The sequence below is a fragment of the Polistes dominula genome, unplaced genomic scaffold (genome assembly GCF_049000335.1).
Source record: "Polistes dominula isolate Pdom_NZ unplaced genomic scaffold, Pdom_raw_medaka contig_23, whole genome shotgun sequence".
Lineage (NCBI taxonomy): Eukaryota > Metazoa > Arthropoda > Insecta > Hymenoptera > Vespidae > Polistes > Polistes dominula.
The window spans coordinates 6,018,341-6,038,319 of NW_028300963.1; the positions used below are offsets into that span (position 1 = coordinate 6,018,341).

Sequence of the window (19,979 nt, forward strand, 5' to 3'; positions counted from 1 at the left end):
ACAACGATTTTAAAAGCAAATCCACGGGGAGATGCAGTTTTAAATTTTAATTTTCCGTCACTAGAGTTACATTTCACATAATGACTGTTATAGCCTAAATTCCTCAACTAAGAGTCCTCTGGCAATTTTGTATATGCTATGAAGTGGAGAATAAAGGGTTAGGTTAAGGTGTAAAATAAAACACGTGATTGAGCCAATAAAAGATGCGAAGCTTTATTGGCTTGTCAGGGAAAAGCCTTGTGGCATAAAAACCCTGGATGATATTTGATTATACAATAAGAGTGTACCACGTGGTGTTACCACGCGGTAAATAACGTCGATGTGAAATATATATATATATAATGGAAAGATCTCACCTCTTGCACTCCTCAAGTATAGCGATCACGACCTTAAGGGTTGCGATGTTGAATGGGCTTATTTTCACAAGTCTTAAAGATTAGGATATTCTCTTCGTTGTCCCTTGTGAATTCTTAAATCTTTTGTCTAATATGGCTTCTATAATCCTTAGTTGTTGAAGATGTGTCGTCGTAGGCGTCCGGTCGTGAAATAGAAAAAATGCCCCTTTGTACTGGCCCAGCAGGGCGTACGCACTAGAGATGTGAGAAGTTGGGATGCGAGATGTGGGGGTAACTGTGAGAACGTTTCGATAGTCACTAGTATCGATGCTCGCAATGAGTATCGATCTATAGTTTAAATCGATAGAATCGGACGCGCGCGATTTAACTTATAGATTATTACCGTACGATCATTTCGGATCGTACAATGACTTATCGCAGAAAATACTTAATATTTAGGTAAACAATATCTTATCTCTGCTACCTATCGTATTTCATGATATTTTATTTCATAGGCTTATCGCAAGATCTGTTTCACAGAAAGTCTACAAAAAATTTGGTACCTAACAGAACAGAACGCACAACTTTACACTCTGACATGGCCTTACAAATTCAAGTATATCTCCGAAAATATTTATCGGATTAGCTTTAAATTTTCAGAGAATATATTTAAATATATGTACATTCTGAGAATGTAAAAAAAAAAAAAAAAAAAAAATTGATTTTTTGAAAATTCTAACTAGGCATAACCCCTTATGGTGTTGAAATGATGTCGCTTACGTTGCGGGACAAAACAAAATTTATGGTTTAAAAAAATAAAGTTTTTTGCCACATCTACCGTGCAAAACGCGATGAAGAAACGGACGAATGAAGAAAACTCCATAACGTATAAGTAGATCAACTGTATAACAAGACGGACATCATTAACGTCGTAAAATCAAGATAATTAAGATGGGCATGTCACGTGGAACGCATAGGGGATGATTGAACGGCGCATAAAATACTGGTAGTAGACAAAAGAACGTAACAATGTAAAAGTTTCATAAAAGTTTATAAATGATAAAATTGACCGATAGTTATCGTTAAATGTTAAAGACAACCTTAATAGCAACATGTCGTATTAGTTTTTTTTTTCTTCATCTCTAAAATAATTAATCGCAGAACATTTTTTTAGTGAAAACTTTTTTGCTTGGACAAAGCTATGTACCTACATACGTATAAGACAGTAGAAAATGTGTTTCATGGAACAAGTGAATAACTTAGAATAACTAGTCGCAAAAAGAGGAGAAAGAGCCATAAAAATCGAAAAACAGTATAATTTTGTTTATTTATTTTTTAAGATACAAAGAGAAAATTAATTAAACGTATTGATCGTGTATACTTTAAGTACAGTAACTTGCATTATTTCCTTAAAATATTATGTATTTATTTAATCATAGTTATATATGTATTTTTCGAACTGACGTACTTCCTCTTCTTGTAGATTGTTTTCTTCAAATCGTAGCTAAATAATTTTAAACACAATCATGATTAATAAGATGTAAAGCTTATATTTAATAAAAATATTTAAAATAATAATACTATCGTTAGCTAATGGAAACAAAAAGTGAATAATGAAATTTATACCATAAAAATAAAATAAATTACCTCCTTTTCGGTCTCCCCAACAAGAATATTTTTCTCGTTGCCATCTACGGAATTATCTTTTATTAAATGGCGAACAGCGATTATTGAAGATTCTGTGCATAGTATAGAGTTTAATCGTTTTAAAAGTAATGACATTTTTTTGTAATATACATTTTTATATTTATTGTCAGCTACTGCATTTTCTAAAAGATTAGGCAATAAAATAATTAAACCATGAAGGGAAGATTCTTTTCTTTTTTTGCATAATTTTTCAATATTAGTGTCTCTTAATCCATCTCCGTTTAAGTCGAACGAAGAGAAAATAAATAATTTAACATGAGACAGACAAAACTTTCTACTATATTCATCTAGTATTTCAGTAACTTTGAAATATTTTAACGAAGAAATTGAAGAATCAATCTTCGTTCTTTGTAGATCAAATATGCCATCTAGTGGACCTATAGTTAAAACTTCTTTGAATAATTTCTCAATACATGTGACATTGCTTAAGTCATCTTCATGTCGGACAATGACCGTTACTCCATTTTCGCGCCATTTAAGGACCGCACATTCGTGACCCTCTATAGACATATCAGAAGCGATGATTAATTTTTTAACTCCTTGTTCGATCATCCACTCGATCAGAATTTTGCCAAAGATATTGAAACCATCGATGACAAGGTAGCATTTATCACTATAGAACCAAAATTGAGAAATGATATTGGAAAGTGTTTTGTCTTCTTGCAAGTTGACTAAAACCTGCAAAAAAATGCATTTTTAATATAATTGTCAAAAAAGAAAATTAAATTTTATTAGATAAACAGTATAAATAATTATTTACTTTTCCATAACGTTCACAAGCATCAATGCTTCTTTCTTCCGTTGCTCCTTGAAGAAAAAGTCTTCGTGATATAATTGGTTTTAAGCTGCCCATTTTAAGAGCTGTTCTCATCAGATCTGCTGCTTCTCTCTTAATTTTCGTTGGCAACTTAATAAGGTCTTGTAAACAGTAGCCGTACATACTTAGGAATCGTATAAAATTAGATAGTGGTATCGGATTGTAACTAGGCCCTTTACAATCGTAAATCATTACTAAATGTTTTAAAGTTTTAACAATATCTATACAATCTGCCATATTGTCTAAGATGGAAAAGTTTGCAACTACAAAATCAAAACCTTTGCCTTTTGTAATATTTTGAATATAACTTTTATAATTATTAACATTTATAATATGAGTCTGTGGTAAGCTTGGTCGTATTGTCTCGATCACTCGTTTTTCTGCTTCCGTTTTATAAGTAGTGTAAACATCAAAATTATATAATAAAGATAAATTTATAAGAGCCTGTCCTATATCACTAGCACCAAAATGTATCAATACAGTTTTAATTGTTTTTAACCTCCATTTATCTGAATGTAAAATAATAAAAGCTGCCAAATAAGCTTGGGGAATCGTTGCAGCATCTTCGAAGCTCATAGTGTCTGGAATAATCCAAGTTAAATCTGGATCTGGTAAAATTTCATTACTTATAGTTAAATTATTAACAAGCCCCATTACTCTACGACCTTTTTCATCTCTTCCTGAATATTCTGTAAGAAATATTTGTGATTCTAAGCTGACGTCACTATTTAAATAGTACTCGTAAACACTCAAGTCGAATGCTGCAAACTCTACTTTTACGACACTTTCATTTTTTCTTCTAGACAATGGTAGGTCTTCCGTCCATTCTAAAGAAATTGGTTTATTAATTTTTGCTTTCTTACGAAAAGAAGAAGTGAGCTTCACTGGCAATGGCATCCATCTGTATGTGCCCCATTCCCCATTTGGCGCTAAGACGTTTTCACGAAGATTGAGTTTTACTTGTGATTCATAGAATTCATTTTGAAGTGAGAATTTTGGTGCTTTTGCATCTTGTAGATCGAAAATATGGAGTTTCTTATATCCCGGTTCTTGTCTTATACCTTGAAGTATCTCAAATAAATCATTATCCTGGATAGTGTTAACCACAAATAAAACATTGTCATATTTTGAATCTCGTAAACAGATCTTTAACCGATCTAGACAGTTTTCTTGGTTATTTAAAACAATCGCTTTTCTTAAATTTCTTTCTTTACGTAAAAGTAGAACAATACGACAAAGAGAAATGTTGATTTTTAAGATGACATTTAATCCAACACTTGCTAATGCAGAAATCACATTATCTTTCTCTTCTGTTTCTATGATTGTCAATAAAAATGATTCTTTACCAAGAGTACTAATGAATTTTCTTATATCCTTAAAATGCGCATTATTTATAATCGTCAAAATAAAATCCTCATTCATTGTCTGATTAAGGAACTCTCTGCTAATTAATTTTATATTGAGGTTTTTCCTCGTCCTTTGTATGATATTCTCGAGAAACTCCAAAATGTTTTCATTTTTGTTTTCTGAGTCATTTATTACCAATATCTTTTCTATATTTTTTTTGCTAATATTTGTGGAAATTATTCCTAGTACTACGTTTAATACGTCGTCAATATTCATCTTTGTTTTATCTATATTCTGGATAAATCGAAGCTCATCCGCGATAATTTCCCAATGACTGTTGTCAAATATTATTTCTTGAAATTGAATCCCAATCATCTCAATTCCGGGGCAAGCTATCACATTTATCTGTTTGTCGAATTTCATAGATAGCTCTGTGAAAACAAATCATAATATACTGTATAATTTATTAGACTATGATATATGTCGTTTTTTTTTGTGTGGAGGAACTTACCAAAAAAAATATTTAAATAATTGTTTAAAAAAATGTATTTCAATAAAATAACAATTATAATTTACGAGAATGTTTAATGCAGAAATTACTTGAATATGGTTTAAAAGAAAATTAGAGATATTGCCTTCTTTCTTAACAATGACTTTTGTTTTAATAAATTTTTTATTATTTTACAATTATAACTGTTAGTACGAAAACGTTACGAAAAGACTGCCGATTATTACAAATAACGAAATAATTGTAAATAATTTAATATCAAGGCAAAATTCAATAAATAATATAAATTTTAATTGTTTATTCTTTAATTATAAATAAATGAAAATTAAATTTATTTCGTTTTACTCCTAATATGATCATAAAGTAGTATAAATACATTCTAATTTTGATTTATCTGTTAGAGAATTTGAAGAGTTTTACACACAACTCTTGGTCTATATTTCATCTTAATAACCACGAAAAAGTTAACATTAACATTCAAATGCTTACCATTATTTTCTTTCATTTTGTCAGTTAATTGTGCCAAGTCGATGACGAGTTTTTCTATCCTACTCGGTATCAACATATTTTTGTTCCTACTGCTGATAATATGCACTTGAATTAATCCTTCTAGTAATAACATCCAATCACTGCTCCATTTAAACGTTCCATTGGTACACGATGTAGAAAGTCTGCTAATAATATTATAAGATTCTTCGTACTGGTAACCACGTAAATGAAGATTTAAATAAATATCTTCTTCGTTTAAAAATTCTGTTTCCTTTTTCAGTAAAATAATTTCAGGAATAACTTCTTTTCCAGTTTCTGCTACTCGTATAGTTCCAGAAGCTAACATGATTCCTTCTTTACATTTAACTTCAAATTTTCCTGAGCCTAAAATTTTACATTTTTTCAAACATAGTTATGAAATAATATATTTTGATGATTACAATTTTTACCTTTAAATATCATAATTATTAAATGTATTTTGTTGTTCTCAGGTATTTTTAGTAATTCATTGTGATTTATAATATTTTCCAGTATAAAAGAATTGTCATGCTTGTGTGGATTTAAATTTAAGTAAACATTTAAAACTAATTTCGAATAGACAGCTAAAGAAATAGTAACTTTATCGTTCATTTTAAAGTTTCGTAAAAATTTGTATTTATCTGATTCCAGATCTATCAGTTCTTCGGCTTGTTGAATTTCATACGTTTTATCACCTTCCACGTTCCTGTCCAACATATGAAATAGTAGTTTGTACAATTCATTTTAGAAAAGTCTATTTTATATACTCACCAATCAGAACTATGTTCCCATTGGATAAGTGAAGAGATCGAAGGCGTTCCTTTAGAAACAGGATAGGAAATACTCGGATAGAGCTTCCCTGGCGTAATGGGTAACCCAAGATTATAAAGCTTTCCTAATGTTGATAGTAATAAGATTGAATTATCTTTATTACCCCGTCTTGTTAATGGTAAATTAATGCAGTTTTCTTTTAACGATTTGTTCAGAATTGCCTGATGAATAAAATGTAATAAGTTATATTGGTAAAATAACATACAATAAATATTTTATTCTAAATAATAAACCTGTAGCAGTCCATGCGGTGAAATTTCAATGGTTATAGCATTCCTTGGAATAAGTTTTATTACTTCTTCGAATAAAACAGGAGAAAGAAGATTATTTGTATGATATTCAGGTGAAGAAAATTGAGCTTTCATCGAAAGCCATTCGTTTTGTGGAATAGACGTGCATATCCAACGAGAACTGCGCTCTTTTGGAAAAGGAATGACTTTTTTAGGTAATCCAACAACTTTGGACCAGCTGGAGAAATGTAACGACTATGATATGCAATATTATTAGTTGGAACGGTTTTAGCAAATATTCCTTTATTCTAAAAATGAAAAATTAGGACTCTATTAAAAAAAAAACCTTATTATTATGACTGTCTATTAAAAAATCTACTTAAAATCTGCTAAGAATTACCTGTAATTCTTTTACAAAAACATTTATTGATTCGGTTGGTCCACTTATTGTAGAGCTTTCTGGTCCATTATGACATGCAACGTCAATGTCTTCAGGGCAAATATCTCGAATTTGTTGGTAGCCAAGACCAACTGCAGCCATCGTTCCGTGTATTAAGTCACTTTCTAAAGAAGCCAAACCTCGAGAAAGAGCACTTAAAATCATTTCTTCAGCAGAAAAGCAACCATCTGCGTAAGAACAACCAAGCTCACCAACAGAATGCCCGATCATGTAATTCGGTTTAACGCCAACAGCATATAAAATATCCACTAGACCAATCTGTGTAACAATCATGAGAAATTATTTATACAAAGATAAGAAGAAATAAAAAATAATAAAGTGTAAATATTAAATATATATTATTACTTGTATTGCCGCTATTCCTAAAAAGCAATTTATAATATTATCGTATATAGTTGGATCTTTGTCACATATAATATGCATAATATCATAACCTCGAGGTCTTAAAACATCATCACACCTTTTTATTGCTTCAGCAAAGATTGGTATTTTCATCAGTGACTCACCTAAAAAAGATTTATTTTGAAATTTAATAGCTATCAAGTAACATCTTTTTTATTATTTATATGTAAAATTTGTATTACCCATTCCAGTCCATTGTGATCCCATCCCCGAAAAAACAAACCATATCTGTCGAGATTGAAGTGACAAATTATTATCAATCATCTCTATCGATTGTTCTGAATTAGTTACTTCAGATTCTGGAATTACTGTATATCCAGAATACAATGATTGAGGAAATGGTTTCTCAGTAATATCATTAATTAACTGAGCAAATTCATCATCTCCTCTGTTCGAATTCAACTAAACACGTAGGTATACCATATTATTAACAATCATTTTGTATAATTAGTTTTGTCGTAAAATAAATAACCTACGGTATTAAAGATCGATGTTATCATTTCCTGAGTTCGACAAGAAGCTACAAAAAGCCGTGGCATATTATTTTGTGAAAGCTTTCTACCCAGCTTCTCTTTTGAATGGCGTTTTAAGATAATGTGTGAGAAGGAACCATTTAATGCAGCTGTGTTAACAGCAGCGTAGCAATCCGTCCAAATTGTTGGTTTTGTAATGACTTTTACGCGTCCCTCCTGAAGACATTGAGCTTCTTCCGGAGGCTCGGAATAATGAAGATTCGGTGGTATAACTCCGGTCTCCATAGCAATTAGTACCTAGAAATTACAAAGAGAATATAATGTAGAATATGAAAATAAATTTGTATTGTGTTAAATTTAATTTTGTCTTTTCAGTTATTTTACCTTGATTATCGAATTTAATGTATTATTATTAAATGTATAACCAATGTTTGATTTAATAGATCCTATTAAGAGAGGATTAGAATAACTTCGATCTTGACCATAAACAAGATCTATCGCCTTTAATTCTTCTAGATCCATTGATTTGATTGCTGTACCATCAGCCTCGATGTAATTTACATCGCTAGGTCTTAAACTGCATTGTTTCAATGTCTGTTTCATTATTTGAGCTTGAAATTCAGCTGTAGAAAATATACAAGTTTTTCTTGAAATTGCTGGAGTGTAACTAACACAAATATTAACGACCTCAGCATATACTCGCTTTGCATCTTTAGCTCTTTGTAAGAAAATAGTTCCTATTGACTCGCTTCTTAAGAATCCAGAAGCATTTTTGTCGAAAGACCTGTTTAGCCCGTCGGATGACAACAAACCTAAATCACGAAATTTATACAACCCAAAATTATTTATAAATTAGGAAAATATTCATTTGATTATGTAGAAATTTTCATTATTATTTATATGATCAAATTACAAGAAACAGTTGCCTTTTTTTTCTTTATATGTAAGTACTGGAAGTAATTATTCTTGACATACTCTTATTTTACCTAATTCAGAGAGTTGATAGGATGTTTTAGAAAATAAACTTAAGACTCCACCACATACAATCGCATTATCGCATTCTCCAGCTTTAATAGCTTGGTAAGCTTTTTGAATTGCTACTGCACTTGATGTGCAACTTGAATCAATACTACAGCTTGATCCAATTAGACTCATAACAAATGAAATCCGATTTGATAGCATAGCACGGCAATTACCAGTTAAAGAATATCCATCTTTCTATTATGAAAATAAAGCGAACTATACATAAAGTTAATTTACATTTGTATGGAATCCATTATATGAATCTATTAACTTACCTTTCCTTTAATGTTTATAGCATTAACATCTGACTCATATAAACTCAATACCCCGTAAACATTGATTTTCTTGTCGCGTAGCTCTGCAGGATTTATTCCAGCATCAATGATTGCTTCAAACGTAGTTTCAATTGCAATTCTTGACTCTGGCGACATATTATTTGACTGGAATGTACTAATTCCAAAAGAGACATTGTCGAATTTCGTTAAACCAGAAATTATTCCCAAACAAGATGGTATTTTAGACATAGGATCTAGAAAAAAAATCATGTGTGCAGATCACACGTGTTAAAAGTGAAACCTTCAAAAATCTACGTTTCGAGAGAATGAGACGAATGCACAGTTTCAAGAGTAAGATAATTGTAGGATTTATATAATATAATATTATTACCATATATAATAAAGATCACCGGTATGGTCTCTTGGTGGAATAGCTGATAAAAAGTACACTTTTCCAAATTCAAGCAATAAAAATGGAATGTTAAGTGCGATAGTCGTAGATAGACACCAAAATCGTAGGATATTTATCGAGGAAAATATAATGCGTCGTAAACTAAGTAAATATAGAATATCCTTTTTGTGAAACTCAGATAGAAAATTTTATTTGTTAGGATGGTTTTCATCATTCACAAACATTTTAGGAATGACAAAATAAAAATGTTACGAAATACATATGGAAAATACTGCTGGACTGAACGAAGGATCTGGTACAGATGTAATGAAAGATTTAATAATAGAGATCTTTTCGAGAAATGCTTTTCCATCTCAATAGCCTACCACACTTCGAGATCCTTTATTATTTATAACGTGTCTTGTCTTTATTCTTTAACCACAAGTTTATCTTTCTAAATACTATCGTCTAAATAAAGATTTGAACAACGAAAAATCTAAAAAATGCATTGAATCATATCGCTCTCACAGCTTATCCAACTGTGTACACTACGAGTCTCAAATTTCAGCTCCGTGGTAAGCTCTACCGATTCACACTAGGCGTTCAACATCTTTAAAATGTTTTTATTTTATTCAAAAAATAGTATAAGTTTCTTAAATATCACTTTCTTAAAATCACAATTTGTAATATAAGTTTCATATATGCATGGGTCAATAGATCTCTTTGGATATTTTTCATAAAAACATATGGAAATCAAATTTAATAGACATATTTTGTCTTTATGCATCAAATATATTTTGTAAAGAAGAAAAATATAAAAATGTGACAGTAATTTACTTGCTTTTGAATAGGAATTTGTCAGCTGCTCCTCATTTATTCCACAGTATTCTCTAATTCTTTTTCTCTGATCTATCTGGTAATCCTTTTTTTTTTTTTTTTTTTTTTTTTTAAATATTTCAGACAATACAATTATTATATATTCTAAGTACTTCATAATTATTTATTATAATATTTTCTAAATAATAAATTAAATATTAATTTTTCAATAAAAAAAAAATAGAAACATTTTTAAATAGAAAAGAAATTACACGTTTGGTAAAGTAAAAACAGTCCACGCACCTTCTTTCTTTATTTGGACCGTCGGTTGGTTTGGACCTTATACTTTTGTCGCATACCTACGTGCTTATCTCTGTTTATTCTTTTACCTTTCTATCGCTCGTACCCACAAACATTTCGAGTATCGAAAGATTACGTGTCCACGCTTTGTAGTATGCAGTCGCGCACAAACACACACATATAAAACCAGGAGCGATAACTACCAAGCATAGCATAAAGAGGAGACGGAGAATAGGAAAAACTGTATAGCTATATTCCGTCTCATTCTTTCGCAGTCTCAATCCTATATGTTTGTCTCTTTTTCTCTCATTATTTAGTATAGCAGCCGTTTCATAGCTGCGTTTCCGTTTATTTACTTTTCAGATAACTCCTATTCTAAAGAAGTTTTCACTTCAAAAAATGAAACGCAGCGGTGATGTTACAGACCGTCGTCGGGCTTGCGCGGCAAGGGAGCGATGGGCGGTGAGACAACGGAACGGCGGACGGCTTTGTAACGGCCACGATATTTAGTAAAAAAGAAAAAAAAGACAAACATATCCGAATCGATCCGACTTTCTTCGAATGACTCCTTTTTATTTTACCGTAGTTAGTCGTATATATAGCTCCACGTGATGTAAACGCGTTTGCGATTGGTCTTGGATGACTATTAAAATATGTAAATTTTGAATTAATTAGTAGTAATAAATAATAATAGTCGAATAGTTTCAAGTTTCTTATCATCGAACCAATCCGATTAACAATCAATTTAATTAAAATTTAGCAATTGTTAACATAAATTATCAGCGCATTAAATAAATATGTCTAATAGTAAGTGTACCACTGGTGATATGTACACCTAACACGGAACGTGTTAGTGTCTTCATAGTGTTACTTGCTCATAGTCATCTAATTTATTTTAAGCATAAATAATAATAAATAATAATAAATAATAATAAATAATAATAAATAGTAAATATATGTATCTATACAGAAGCTACATTCAAATACGACTTTGTTTATCAATTAAAGCTATAAATTGTAGCTGTTGTTTATGTAGCCCTCGGCAAAGGTCTAATTAAAATTGATATTTATGCCATTTGTTTTTAAAATTTAAATAACTTAGGCGTAGGCGTATTTATTTAGTTAGTTTAGTTCGGTTAGGCGTATATATATATAATAATAATAATAATAATAAGCATATATAACAGTTGGACTGAAAAGTCCGTAGGCTAATGCATAAATGGCATTACTAGGATTAAATCCATATGATTTTTTGTTAGTACTAACCTTTAAAAGATATAAGTAAAAATTTTGCAGTTGTCGAGTAGTTGGTTCGTAAGATGCAGTTTTTTTGTGAAAATTTTGAGTGAAGCAGCATTTATTGTTTTCAAAAAGATGAATAAAAAAGATTTTCGTGTTTTAATAAAACATTGCTAATTATTGAAAAAAAAAAAATACTTTTTAGGTCAAGGCTTGGCTTGATAAACATTATTCGGACTCTGCACCAGAAAAATCAACCGTTGAGAAGTTATTTGCTAAGTTAAAGGGGGTATTCTGGTCTAGAGGCATTAATTTTAGGTACTTTTTCAAGTGTAATTCCAAAAAGACGAATAATATTTTCACTATCTACAATGTTACAAGATATTCATAAATATTTCGAGAATACATGGAAAAAAAAAAAAAAAAAAATAGTGAAAAAATTCAAAATTGAAAAAGATATAGGCTAATGAAGTGGAGGGACCCCCCCCCCCCCCAAAAAAAAAAGAAAAAAAACGGGACGCGACAAATGTCAAGATTGCAGCTCTCCTGGTAATATGAAATAAAAAATTAAAACGGATTATTAATTTAGAATAATGCCGCTATCGTTCGAACTAAAAGAATTGAAAAATGTTTTTCTTATCGCTAAATTACAGCTGTTTGAAACAAGATACATTATTTTTACCACTTTTTTTACTTTTTCGATTTTTTTAAAAATAGTAAAAATTAAAAATTTTGTAAGATTTTATATTGCACGATAGAGTAATGCATAGAGAAGACTCTTACTAAATTTCAAGCAAATCGGTTGAGTAGAACTTGAGATATCTTGATAATTGTGAAAAAAAAAAACAGCTTCGAAAAAAACGCGTTCAAAGTTTCGCTTAATAAGGGTAGGATATAGGATGTCGCGTCACTAAAACAGCTATATCTCCGAAAATAAATGGAATTTTGAAAAATCCTCTTGAGGACATATTCTTAAAAAGTTGAAGCTTTAAAAATAGGAAAAAAAAACTCAATTTTTTCAAATTTCTAGACCAGAATATCCCCTTAAACGAGACGAAATGAGGGTCGAGTATATGCACGCAGCGGACGACCGAAAGTTGCTGTTGCTGACGAAAATATCAAGAAAGATCAGAAAATAATTTTGTATGACCGTAAAGTAAAGTTCATTAAGTTAGCTGAGACTGTAAAGATATCAAAGGAACGTGTAGGACATATAATACATGAATACTTGGACATGCAAAAGCTGTGTGCAAAGTTGGTGCCGCGCTTGCTCACAATCAATCAAAAAAATGATTGCAAAGTTGTATGAATTGGGCTTTGAATTACTTCCCAATCAACCGTATTCAACAAATCTGGCCCCCAATGATTTTTTCCTGTTTTAAGATCTCAAAAGAATGCTCGAGGGAAAAATATTCAGCACTGATGAGAAGGTAATCGCCGAAACTAATTAACTAATTTTCAGACTCTCGAAGGCAATCGATATATTGGATAAAAAAATTGATTTTTATCAAAAAAATGTGTTTTACTATGTTAGCCTACAGCCTTTTAGGCCCAACTGTTATAATAGGCATAAATAATAATAAATAATAAGTAAATAATAAAAACAGTTACGTAATTTAAAAGGCAACTCCCCGGTAAACAGACAGGTTAATAATTTTAGGTAACAATTAATTTAATTTATACTTACTGAATTTCCATCTTGTATGATCCGAGGACACGCAATCTTTTCCATTCAATAGATTTTCTGTTAATTCGTTAATATTATCACTCTCTGGAAATTTTCCAGATATTCCAGAGATGACAACCGCATCATCGTCAAAATCTTTTAACGTCATATTATTAGAATAATTCGACAAGAACAATACTATCGAAATGAACTCTGTTTGTCTCGATGAAGCTTTTATATAAGCGATTTGTACGAATCTTTTGTCTCTTTTTATTGAACTCTAAGAATAAATTTAAATAACATTTAAATTTTATTAACAATTCAAATAATGTACTATTTTAAACGGAAATCTATTCGTCATTAATTTTTTTTTGTGATATCTAAATGCATTAAATCAGTGTTGAGCAACTCGCGGCCCGCCAAACGCAAACTTTGCATTAAAATCTTCAAGTATATAAGTATATTGGTTTTTTATTCTTTTCTTATTTTTTGTATGTAATCTATTTTTTTTTCACATTTCGTGTTTTTTTAATGTAATGTTTACAATATGAATGCAATTTTAAATACTATTAAGAAATGTGATTTTGGCCCGACAAAAAATTTCAAAATTAGGATAAGTCCGTTGCTGAAAAAGGTTGCCTACCCCTGCACTAAATTGTTACATATTCGACCCTTTTGTGACACACCTTTGACATTAGCCGTTACTATTTCTACAAAACTAACGTGACAGAATAATTTTTGTTTTTTTCAATTCCATTTGTTTTATTTACCTCGTACTCGATTAAACAAAACTTTATTACATTTACAATTATTTATTTAACTTATTTTACTTGCTTTCACACATTAAATTTTATCGCATTTAAATAAAAAATATTACTGACTGTAAAAACAATATTACGGCTCATATATGTTATTTCTAATGAATTATTATTTATTACAAAATTTTATTTTTATTTATTATTATTTATACTACTCAAATATTATTATTATTTAATATTATTGGGATAATAGTTGATTGTGCATCATTAACGAGTATAACTTAATATAAAAAAAAATAAAAAAATAAAAAAATAAAAAAATATATATATAAACATATTTATAATATATAGTTTGTTTTATTAACAAATTAAAGAAATTTTGTTCAATAAGATAAAGCCGTACTAATATCAGTCAATTCATCGTTGAATATATTTGTATAAATTTCAACTGTGTGTGCTTACGTTTTTGAATATATTTTAAATTCGTAATTTCACGCTGTGTAATGCGTATCTCTTCTAATTCTAATACAGGTATGCAGCCTTTTCAATAATTTATATTAAAAAAAAAGAATAAATGACGAATAAACTTCACATTCTTTTATACTATTTATATGCAATCTTATTCCATGTAAATTAATCGTATTTAGCAATAAGTTTTTTGCAATAAGCATTGTTGCCTGGACACGTGTCAACTCGTATTACGTTCTTTTTTTTTTTCATATCACGCTGTTTAAAATAAAAACGTAACGCAAATAGATATTTCAATATTAAAAACTGTCTTGTACTATTATTATATTGTTTACATACGAAAAAGAAAAATTCATTAACTTTTCAATCCAATTACAAATAATAGGAAGGTGACGTGAGAATAAGTTCTTCAAAAAATTTCCGATCAACAATATGTTAATTAACATTCAGTATCATAGATATAAATTACTTATTAAAAATACATTTCATAAAACAATGTACATATATAGTAAAATATTTAATATGTAAAAGAAGAGGAATTTTCCTACGTGTAGAAAGAAAGGTTGAAAATAATTGAATCTAGCATATGAGGAAGGTGTACTACGTCATGCAAAGAAGTACAATATATATATAATTTCTATATATCTATTATATATAATTAAAAAATAAAACATGTGCGCATATCACACAAGTTTAAAGTGAAACCTTCAAATATACAAGTCTCGAGGATAATTTATTATATAATATTATTATAATATTATTTGTACTTTTAATTTGTAATTATTAATATAACTATAAAAATGTGCGCCTGTTCGTTTGCAACCCACCAGCAACACTTGGAAAATTTGTGGTATTACTACTCCTTCGTACCACTAAATAAATAATATACAAAAAGATTAATGAATATAAATAACTTTTATTGATAAATCACTTTCTATATATATATATATATAATACATTATAAGTTATTATGTTGAGTCTTAAACACGAGGTAAGTCATAATAATTCAGTGAATGGTAATTCATGTTTACCTATCTAGCACACATCTAACAATCCTACCGATAATTACGATAAAAAAAGGAGACACGTTTAAAATAACGATCTTGCCACAAATAACATTACTTTCATTCAAATTAACATAGTTTTTATCCTCGGTTGTATGTCTCCCATTATTTTGTTCAAAAAACTAATTTTAGATTTGTAGTCAACTACTCCAAAAAAATTCATATACTAATTTTCTAAAATATTAAACTATATTGTTATTTTTTGGCTACATATTATAAGTCTGGGACTACTGTACGCCGTCTAAATTGCTGTTTTTTTTTTTTTCGAGAGTGTATCGTAGTCAAAAAGGTAATTGTTTACGATAAAGAATTGCTATGAGACAGTGTAAAATTTAGATTAACTCAATTAGCCATGTTATTGCAAAACGAACATTATCACGGTGACTATGTTTTTTCTTGTTGTATTGTATGCAAATTGATAATATGAATTGTGTACATTGTATACGAGTGGGATTAAATATATATATATGTAAGTGTGGAAGAAAGATGAAGAGTGCGAGTGTATGGTATGCATGAAACGTTGAAAGATTTGAAAGTATATGTAGCAATATGGATATGAGTGTGAGTGCACGCAGCGATATGAGAATGAGTGTGAGTACATGTAGCGTTATGAATACAAATGTGTGTGGCAGGAAAGAAAAGCGAACGTGCATGGCGATATCAGCTGATGTTATCGTTTTGTAGGTGCCCCGAAATATCTCAATTATTCTCGAACCGGAAATCAGAAAGAAGTCTTTTGTTTAATCGGTTGAGAATAGTCTAGAGATTCCGAGAAAGATTGGGACCATTGGTGGGGTTAATATGCATGTTATATGATTTTTCTTATTCCGATTTTAGGTTAGAATAGAATAAAACTCAACTGCGTTTCTCTGTAGAACAAAAGATTTATTTACACCATGTACATATTTGTTAATTCATTTCTCTTCCAACTCTTATCCGTAAAACAAAAGAAACAACGTTTAAAGCTCTTATTCCAGGATTCTTTTATTCTCCTACAATTTCTATTTTCCTCTTATAAAATTTCTTTATCTTCTCTGTTATATTCCTTTATCTCTACTTATGCAAACTCTTTTATCCTTTCTGTCATTATCACGCCAACGCCCTATTCTTACATCATCATCGGTTCAACGTCGGTAATGAAGATCTTTACCATAAGAGAAGCGATGACACGGTTGCACGAATGTCGCGGTTATCTTTACATCACCACCCCCCACCCCCCTTGAAGAGGAACAATTACGTACGTATATTCGAAGTAATTGTTCCGTGCCCATCTACCGCCGGAGTTAGCTTTGTGATATCGAAGAGATTCGATTTTGTTTTCTTATGTCCGGTGTTGACTTCGTAGATTGAATTGGAAATCTTCTTTATTATTTTATATGGTTCAATTCTTAGTTAATCTAGTTTTTTCTTGTTTAGGCAATTTCCATTGTCTACGTAAACCCGGTCTCCCCTTTCTAACTGTAGTTCTTTTCTATGGAGATCAAAGATTCTCTTATTATAGTTATGAGATTTAATCGTATTTCTCAAGATTTGTTCCCTGTCTCTTTTTAGATCATCCTCTGTAAACTTTAATTTTAATTCTTTTAGTAGAATATTTACATTTTCGCTTTTTAGTAGGAAGTTCGGCGCGAACCTAGTGATTGTGTGTTTCGTTTCATTGTATTTCTCTACACAGCTTTGTGCAATGGTTGTCCATGCAATCTTCCTCTCACTTTCGATGATATAGGTCGAATTTATTTGTTAACCTCTTGCAAATAATTCTCATAAACAGCTTATATATATGCGACAGTAAGCTAATGGGTCTGTAATTTTGCAGGTTGGTGATATCTCCTTTCTTATAAAGTATTATAATTATTGCCCGATCCCATTGAGAAGGTGTTGTCTCAGCTTGTAGGCAACCTTTAAATAACTTGCATAATGTATTTAAAAACGTAGTTCCGCCGGAACTGACCATTGCTACTTTAAATACCAGAACGTTATAAAAGACCCAGAAACTACAAGAACTCGAGGAAGAACTCTCCCATATCAAATGGGATATACTAGGAATAAGCGAGCATAGAAGAAGAAACGAATAACAACTAACACTTCATTCAGGCCGTTTGCTATACTACAGAGAAGGCCAACACATAGACGAAGGAGGAGTCGGGTTCCTAGTACACAAAAAGCATATACAAAATGTCACCAAGATCCACAGTATCAGTAATAGAGTAATGTACCTCATATACAAACTAAACACTAGATACTCGTTAAAAATTATCCAGGTATACGCACCTACATCAGCACATTAGGACACTGAGGTGGAAGTATTCTATGATGATATAAATACCGCAATACAGCAAGAATTTACCAACTACAGCATGCTAATAGGGGACTTTAACGCTAAATTTGGGCATAAGAAAGACGAAACCGAAATATCGTTGGGAATCCATGGATTTGGAGAAAGGAATGAGAGAGGTCAAACGCTTCTTGAATTTCTTCTACAACATAACCTATTTGCAATGAACAGCTTCTATCGCAAAAATCCACAGTGAAAATGGTCCTGGGCCAGCCTTGACGGTTCTACAAAGGATGAAATCGACTTTATCATATCTAACAGAAAGGATATAGTGCGGGATGTAACTGTGCTGAATAAATTTTCAATAGGCAGCGATCACAGGCTGGTCCAATCCAAAATTTCAATTAATAACAAGAACGAGCGGTGAAAGCTTATTAAACAACCAACATCCAGCAAATGGAGACCACTTACGGTCTACGGTTTTAAACGCGCCGTTTCTTTGGCTCGTGTTTCGATTTTTAAGCCATAGAATACCTCACTTCGCACACATGTATTAAAAATATCTATTAACATTCTATACTATCTACAACTGTGAAATTCACAAAAGACAAAATTTTGTAAATAACTGTAATTCGTATAAATAAAATAAAAGGACAGACGAACTAAATTAACGAGTTTAATTTATGTTTCGAATAAAATAAAAAAGTTGGCTAAGAAATTATTGTGAAGTTATATTCAAAGGGACAATTTAAAGGCCATAGAATATGAGAGTAGCTTCAATCATTAGAAATATTAATTACCATGTTTATTTTCAAACGTTTTTTTTTTAAATTTCTTTAAAATAATTACTTTATTAGAATAAATATACTTATTATATTTATGTTTGTTACTATAATAAATTATTCAAAAAAAAAAAAAAAAAATAAGATCTTAATTTTCCATTTATTTAAAAACGAACAACTTTAAACCCTAATAAGAATCAAAAGCATCTATTTCAATCACTTTTTTTTAAGTGAAAACTTCTTTACGATAGGAGTGATTTGAAAAAATGTAACGCTACGGCATAACGAAAACAAGGCGAAACAGAAGTAAGAAGAGAAAAATGGACGAGCATATAAGATTGAGCCTGCGAGAAAATGAGACAGAATATACCTATACAGTATTTCCTATTCTCTGTGTGTGTCACCTCTTTATACTATGCATCGTAGTTATCTCTCCTGGTTGTATATGTGTGTGTATTTGTGTGCGTCAGCATACTACAAAGAGTGGACACATATAATTTCGATCCTATACCTGTTTGTAGGTAGGACCGATAAAAGGGTAAAAGAATCAACAGAGATAAGCACGTAGGTATTCGACAAAAGTATAGGGTACAAACGAACAGATGGTCGAAATAAAGAAAGTAGGTTTGTGATCTGTCTTTGAAGTGAAAACTTCTTTAGAATGGGAGTGATCTGAAAAGTAAAGAAACGCAGCTATGTTGTAACGAAGCTATGAAACGGCGGCTATACTTAATAACGAGAGAAAGAGAGACAAACATATAGGATTAAGCCTGCGAGAGAGAGACGAAATATGGCTATACAGTTTTTCCTATTCTCGGTCTCCTCTTTATGCTATGCTTCGTAGTTATCGCTTCTGGTTGTATATGTGTGCGTTTGTGTGCGACTGCATACCACAAAGCGTGGACACGTATTCTTTTGATACTTGAAATGTTTGTAGGTACGAGCGATATAAAGGTAAAAGAATAAACAGAGATAAGCACGTAGGTATGCGATAAAAGTATAAGGTCCAAACGAACCGACGGTCGAAATAAAGAAAGAAGGTGCGTGGTTTTTTTTTATTTTTATTATTTAAATTTCTATTTTTCTTTTTTCTATTTAAAAATGTTTCTATTTTATTGAAAAATGAATATTAAATTATTATTTATTTTGTAAGTATTATAATTATAAATATAAAATATATAGAATTTAATAATTGTATTTTCAGCAATATTTTACAAAAAAAAAAAAAAAAGAATATGTTTACAAGATACTTCGGAGAAAAAGAATTAAACAACACTGTAGAATATTGTTCTTATAAATATCTAA

At 30.5% G+C, this 19,979-nt stretch overlaps 2 protein-coding genes and 1 long non-coding RNA gene across 3 annotated transcripts; 1 reads left to right on the forward strand and 2 right to left on the reverse strand.

Moving 5' to 3' along the window:
* Positions 1-1,643: 1,643 nt before the first annotated feature.
* LOC149032565 (fatty acid synthase-like) lies at positions 1,644-13,496 on the reverse strand. Its single transcript, XM_089172569.1, has 15 exons — positions 13,349-13,496; positions 8,916-9,169; positions 8,604-8,835; positions 8,002-8,429; positions 7,621-7,914; positions 7,327-7,546; positions 7,088-7,248; positions 6,683-7,000; positions 6,286-6,590; positions 5,993-6,213; positions 5,653-5,927; positions 5,204-5,587; positions 2,803-4,637; positions 1,983-2,720; positions 1,644-1,839 (listed from the first exon to the last, which is right to left on the reverse strand). The coding sequence occupies exons 9-15, from the start codon at positions 6,415-6,417 to the stop codon at positions 1,765-1,767; spliced, it is 3,660 nt and encodes a 1,219-aa protein (XP_089028695.1). The 5' UTR covers positions 6,418-6,590; positions 6,683-7,000; positions 7,088-7,248; positions 7,327-7,546; positions 7,621-7,914; positions 8,002-8,429; positions 8,604-8,835; positions 8,916-9,169; positions 13,349-13,496; the 3' UTR covers positions 1,644-1,764.
* LOC149032566 (fatty acid synthase-like) lies at positions 6,662-13,496 on the reverse strand. The gene is made up of 8 exons (XM_089172774.1): positions 13,349-13,496; positions 8,916-9,169; positions 8,604-8,835; positions 8,002-8,429; positions 7,621-7,914; positions 7,327-7,546; positions 7,088-7,248; positions 6,662-7,000 (listed from the first exon to the last, which is right to left on the reverse strand). The coding sequence occupies exons 1-8, from the start codon at positions 13,494-13,496 to the stop codon at positions 6,662-6,664; spliced, it is 2,076 nt and encodes a 691-aa protein (XP_089028900.1).
* A 2,440-nt stretch (positions 13,497-15,936) lies between these two features.
* On the forward strand, positions 15,937-17,701 carry LOC149032567 (uncharacterized). The gene is made up of 2 exons (XR_016176595.1): positions 15,937-16,208; positions 17,434-17,701. It is a non-coding gene; the product is annotated as an uncharacterized LOC149032567 (long non-coding RNA).
* The last annotated feature ends 2,278 nt before the right edge of the window (positions 17,702-19,979 follow it).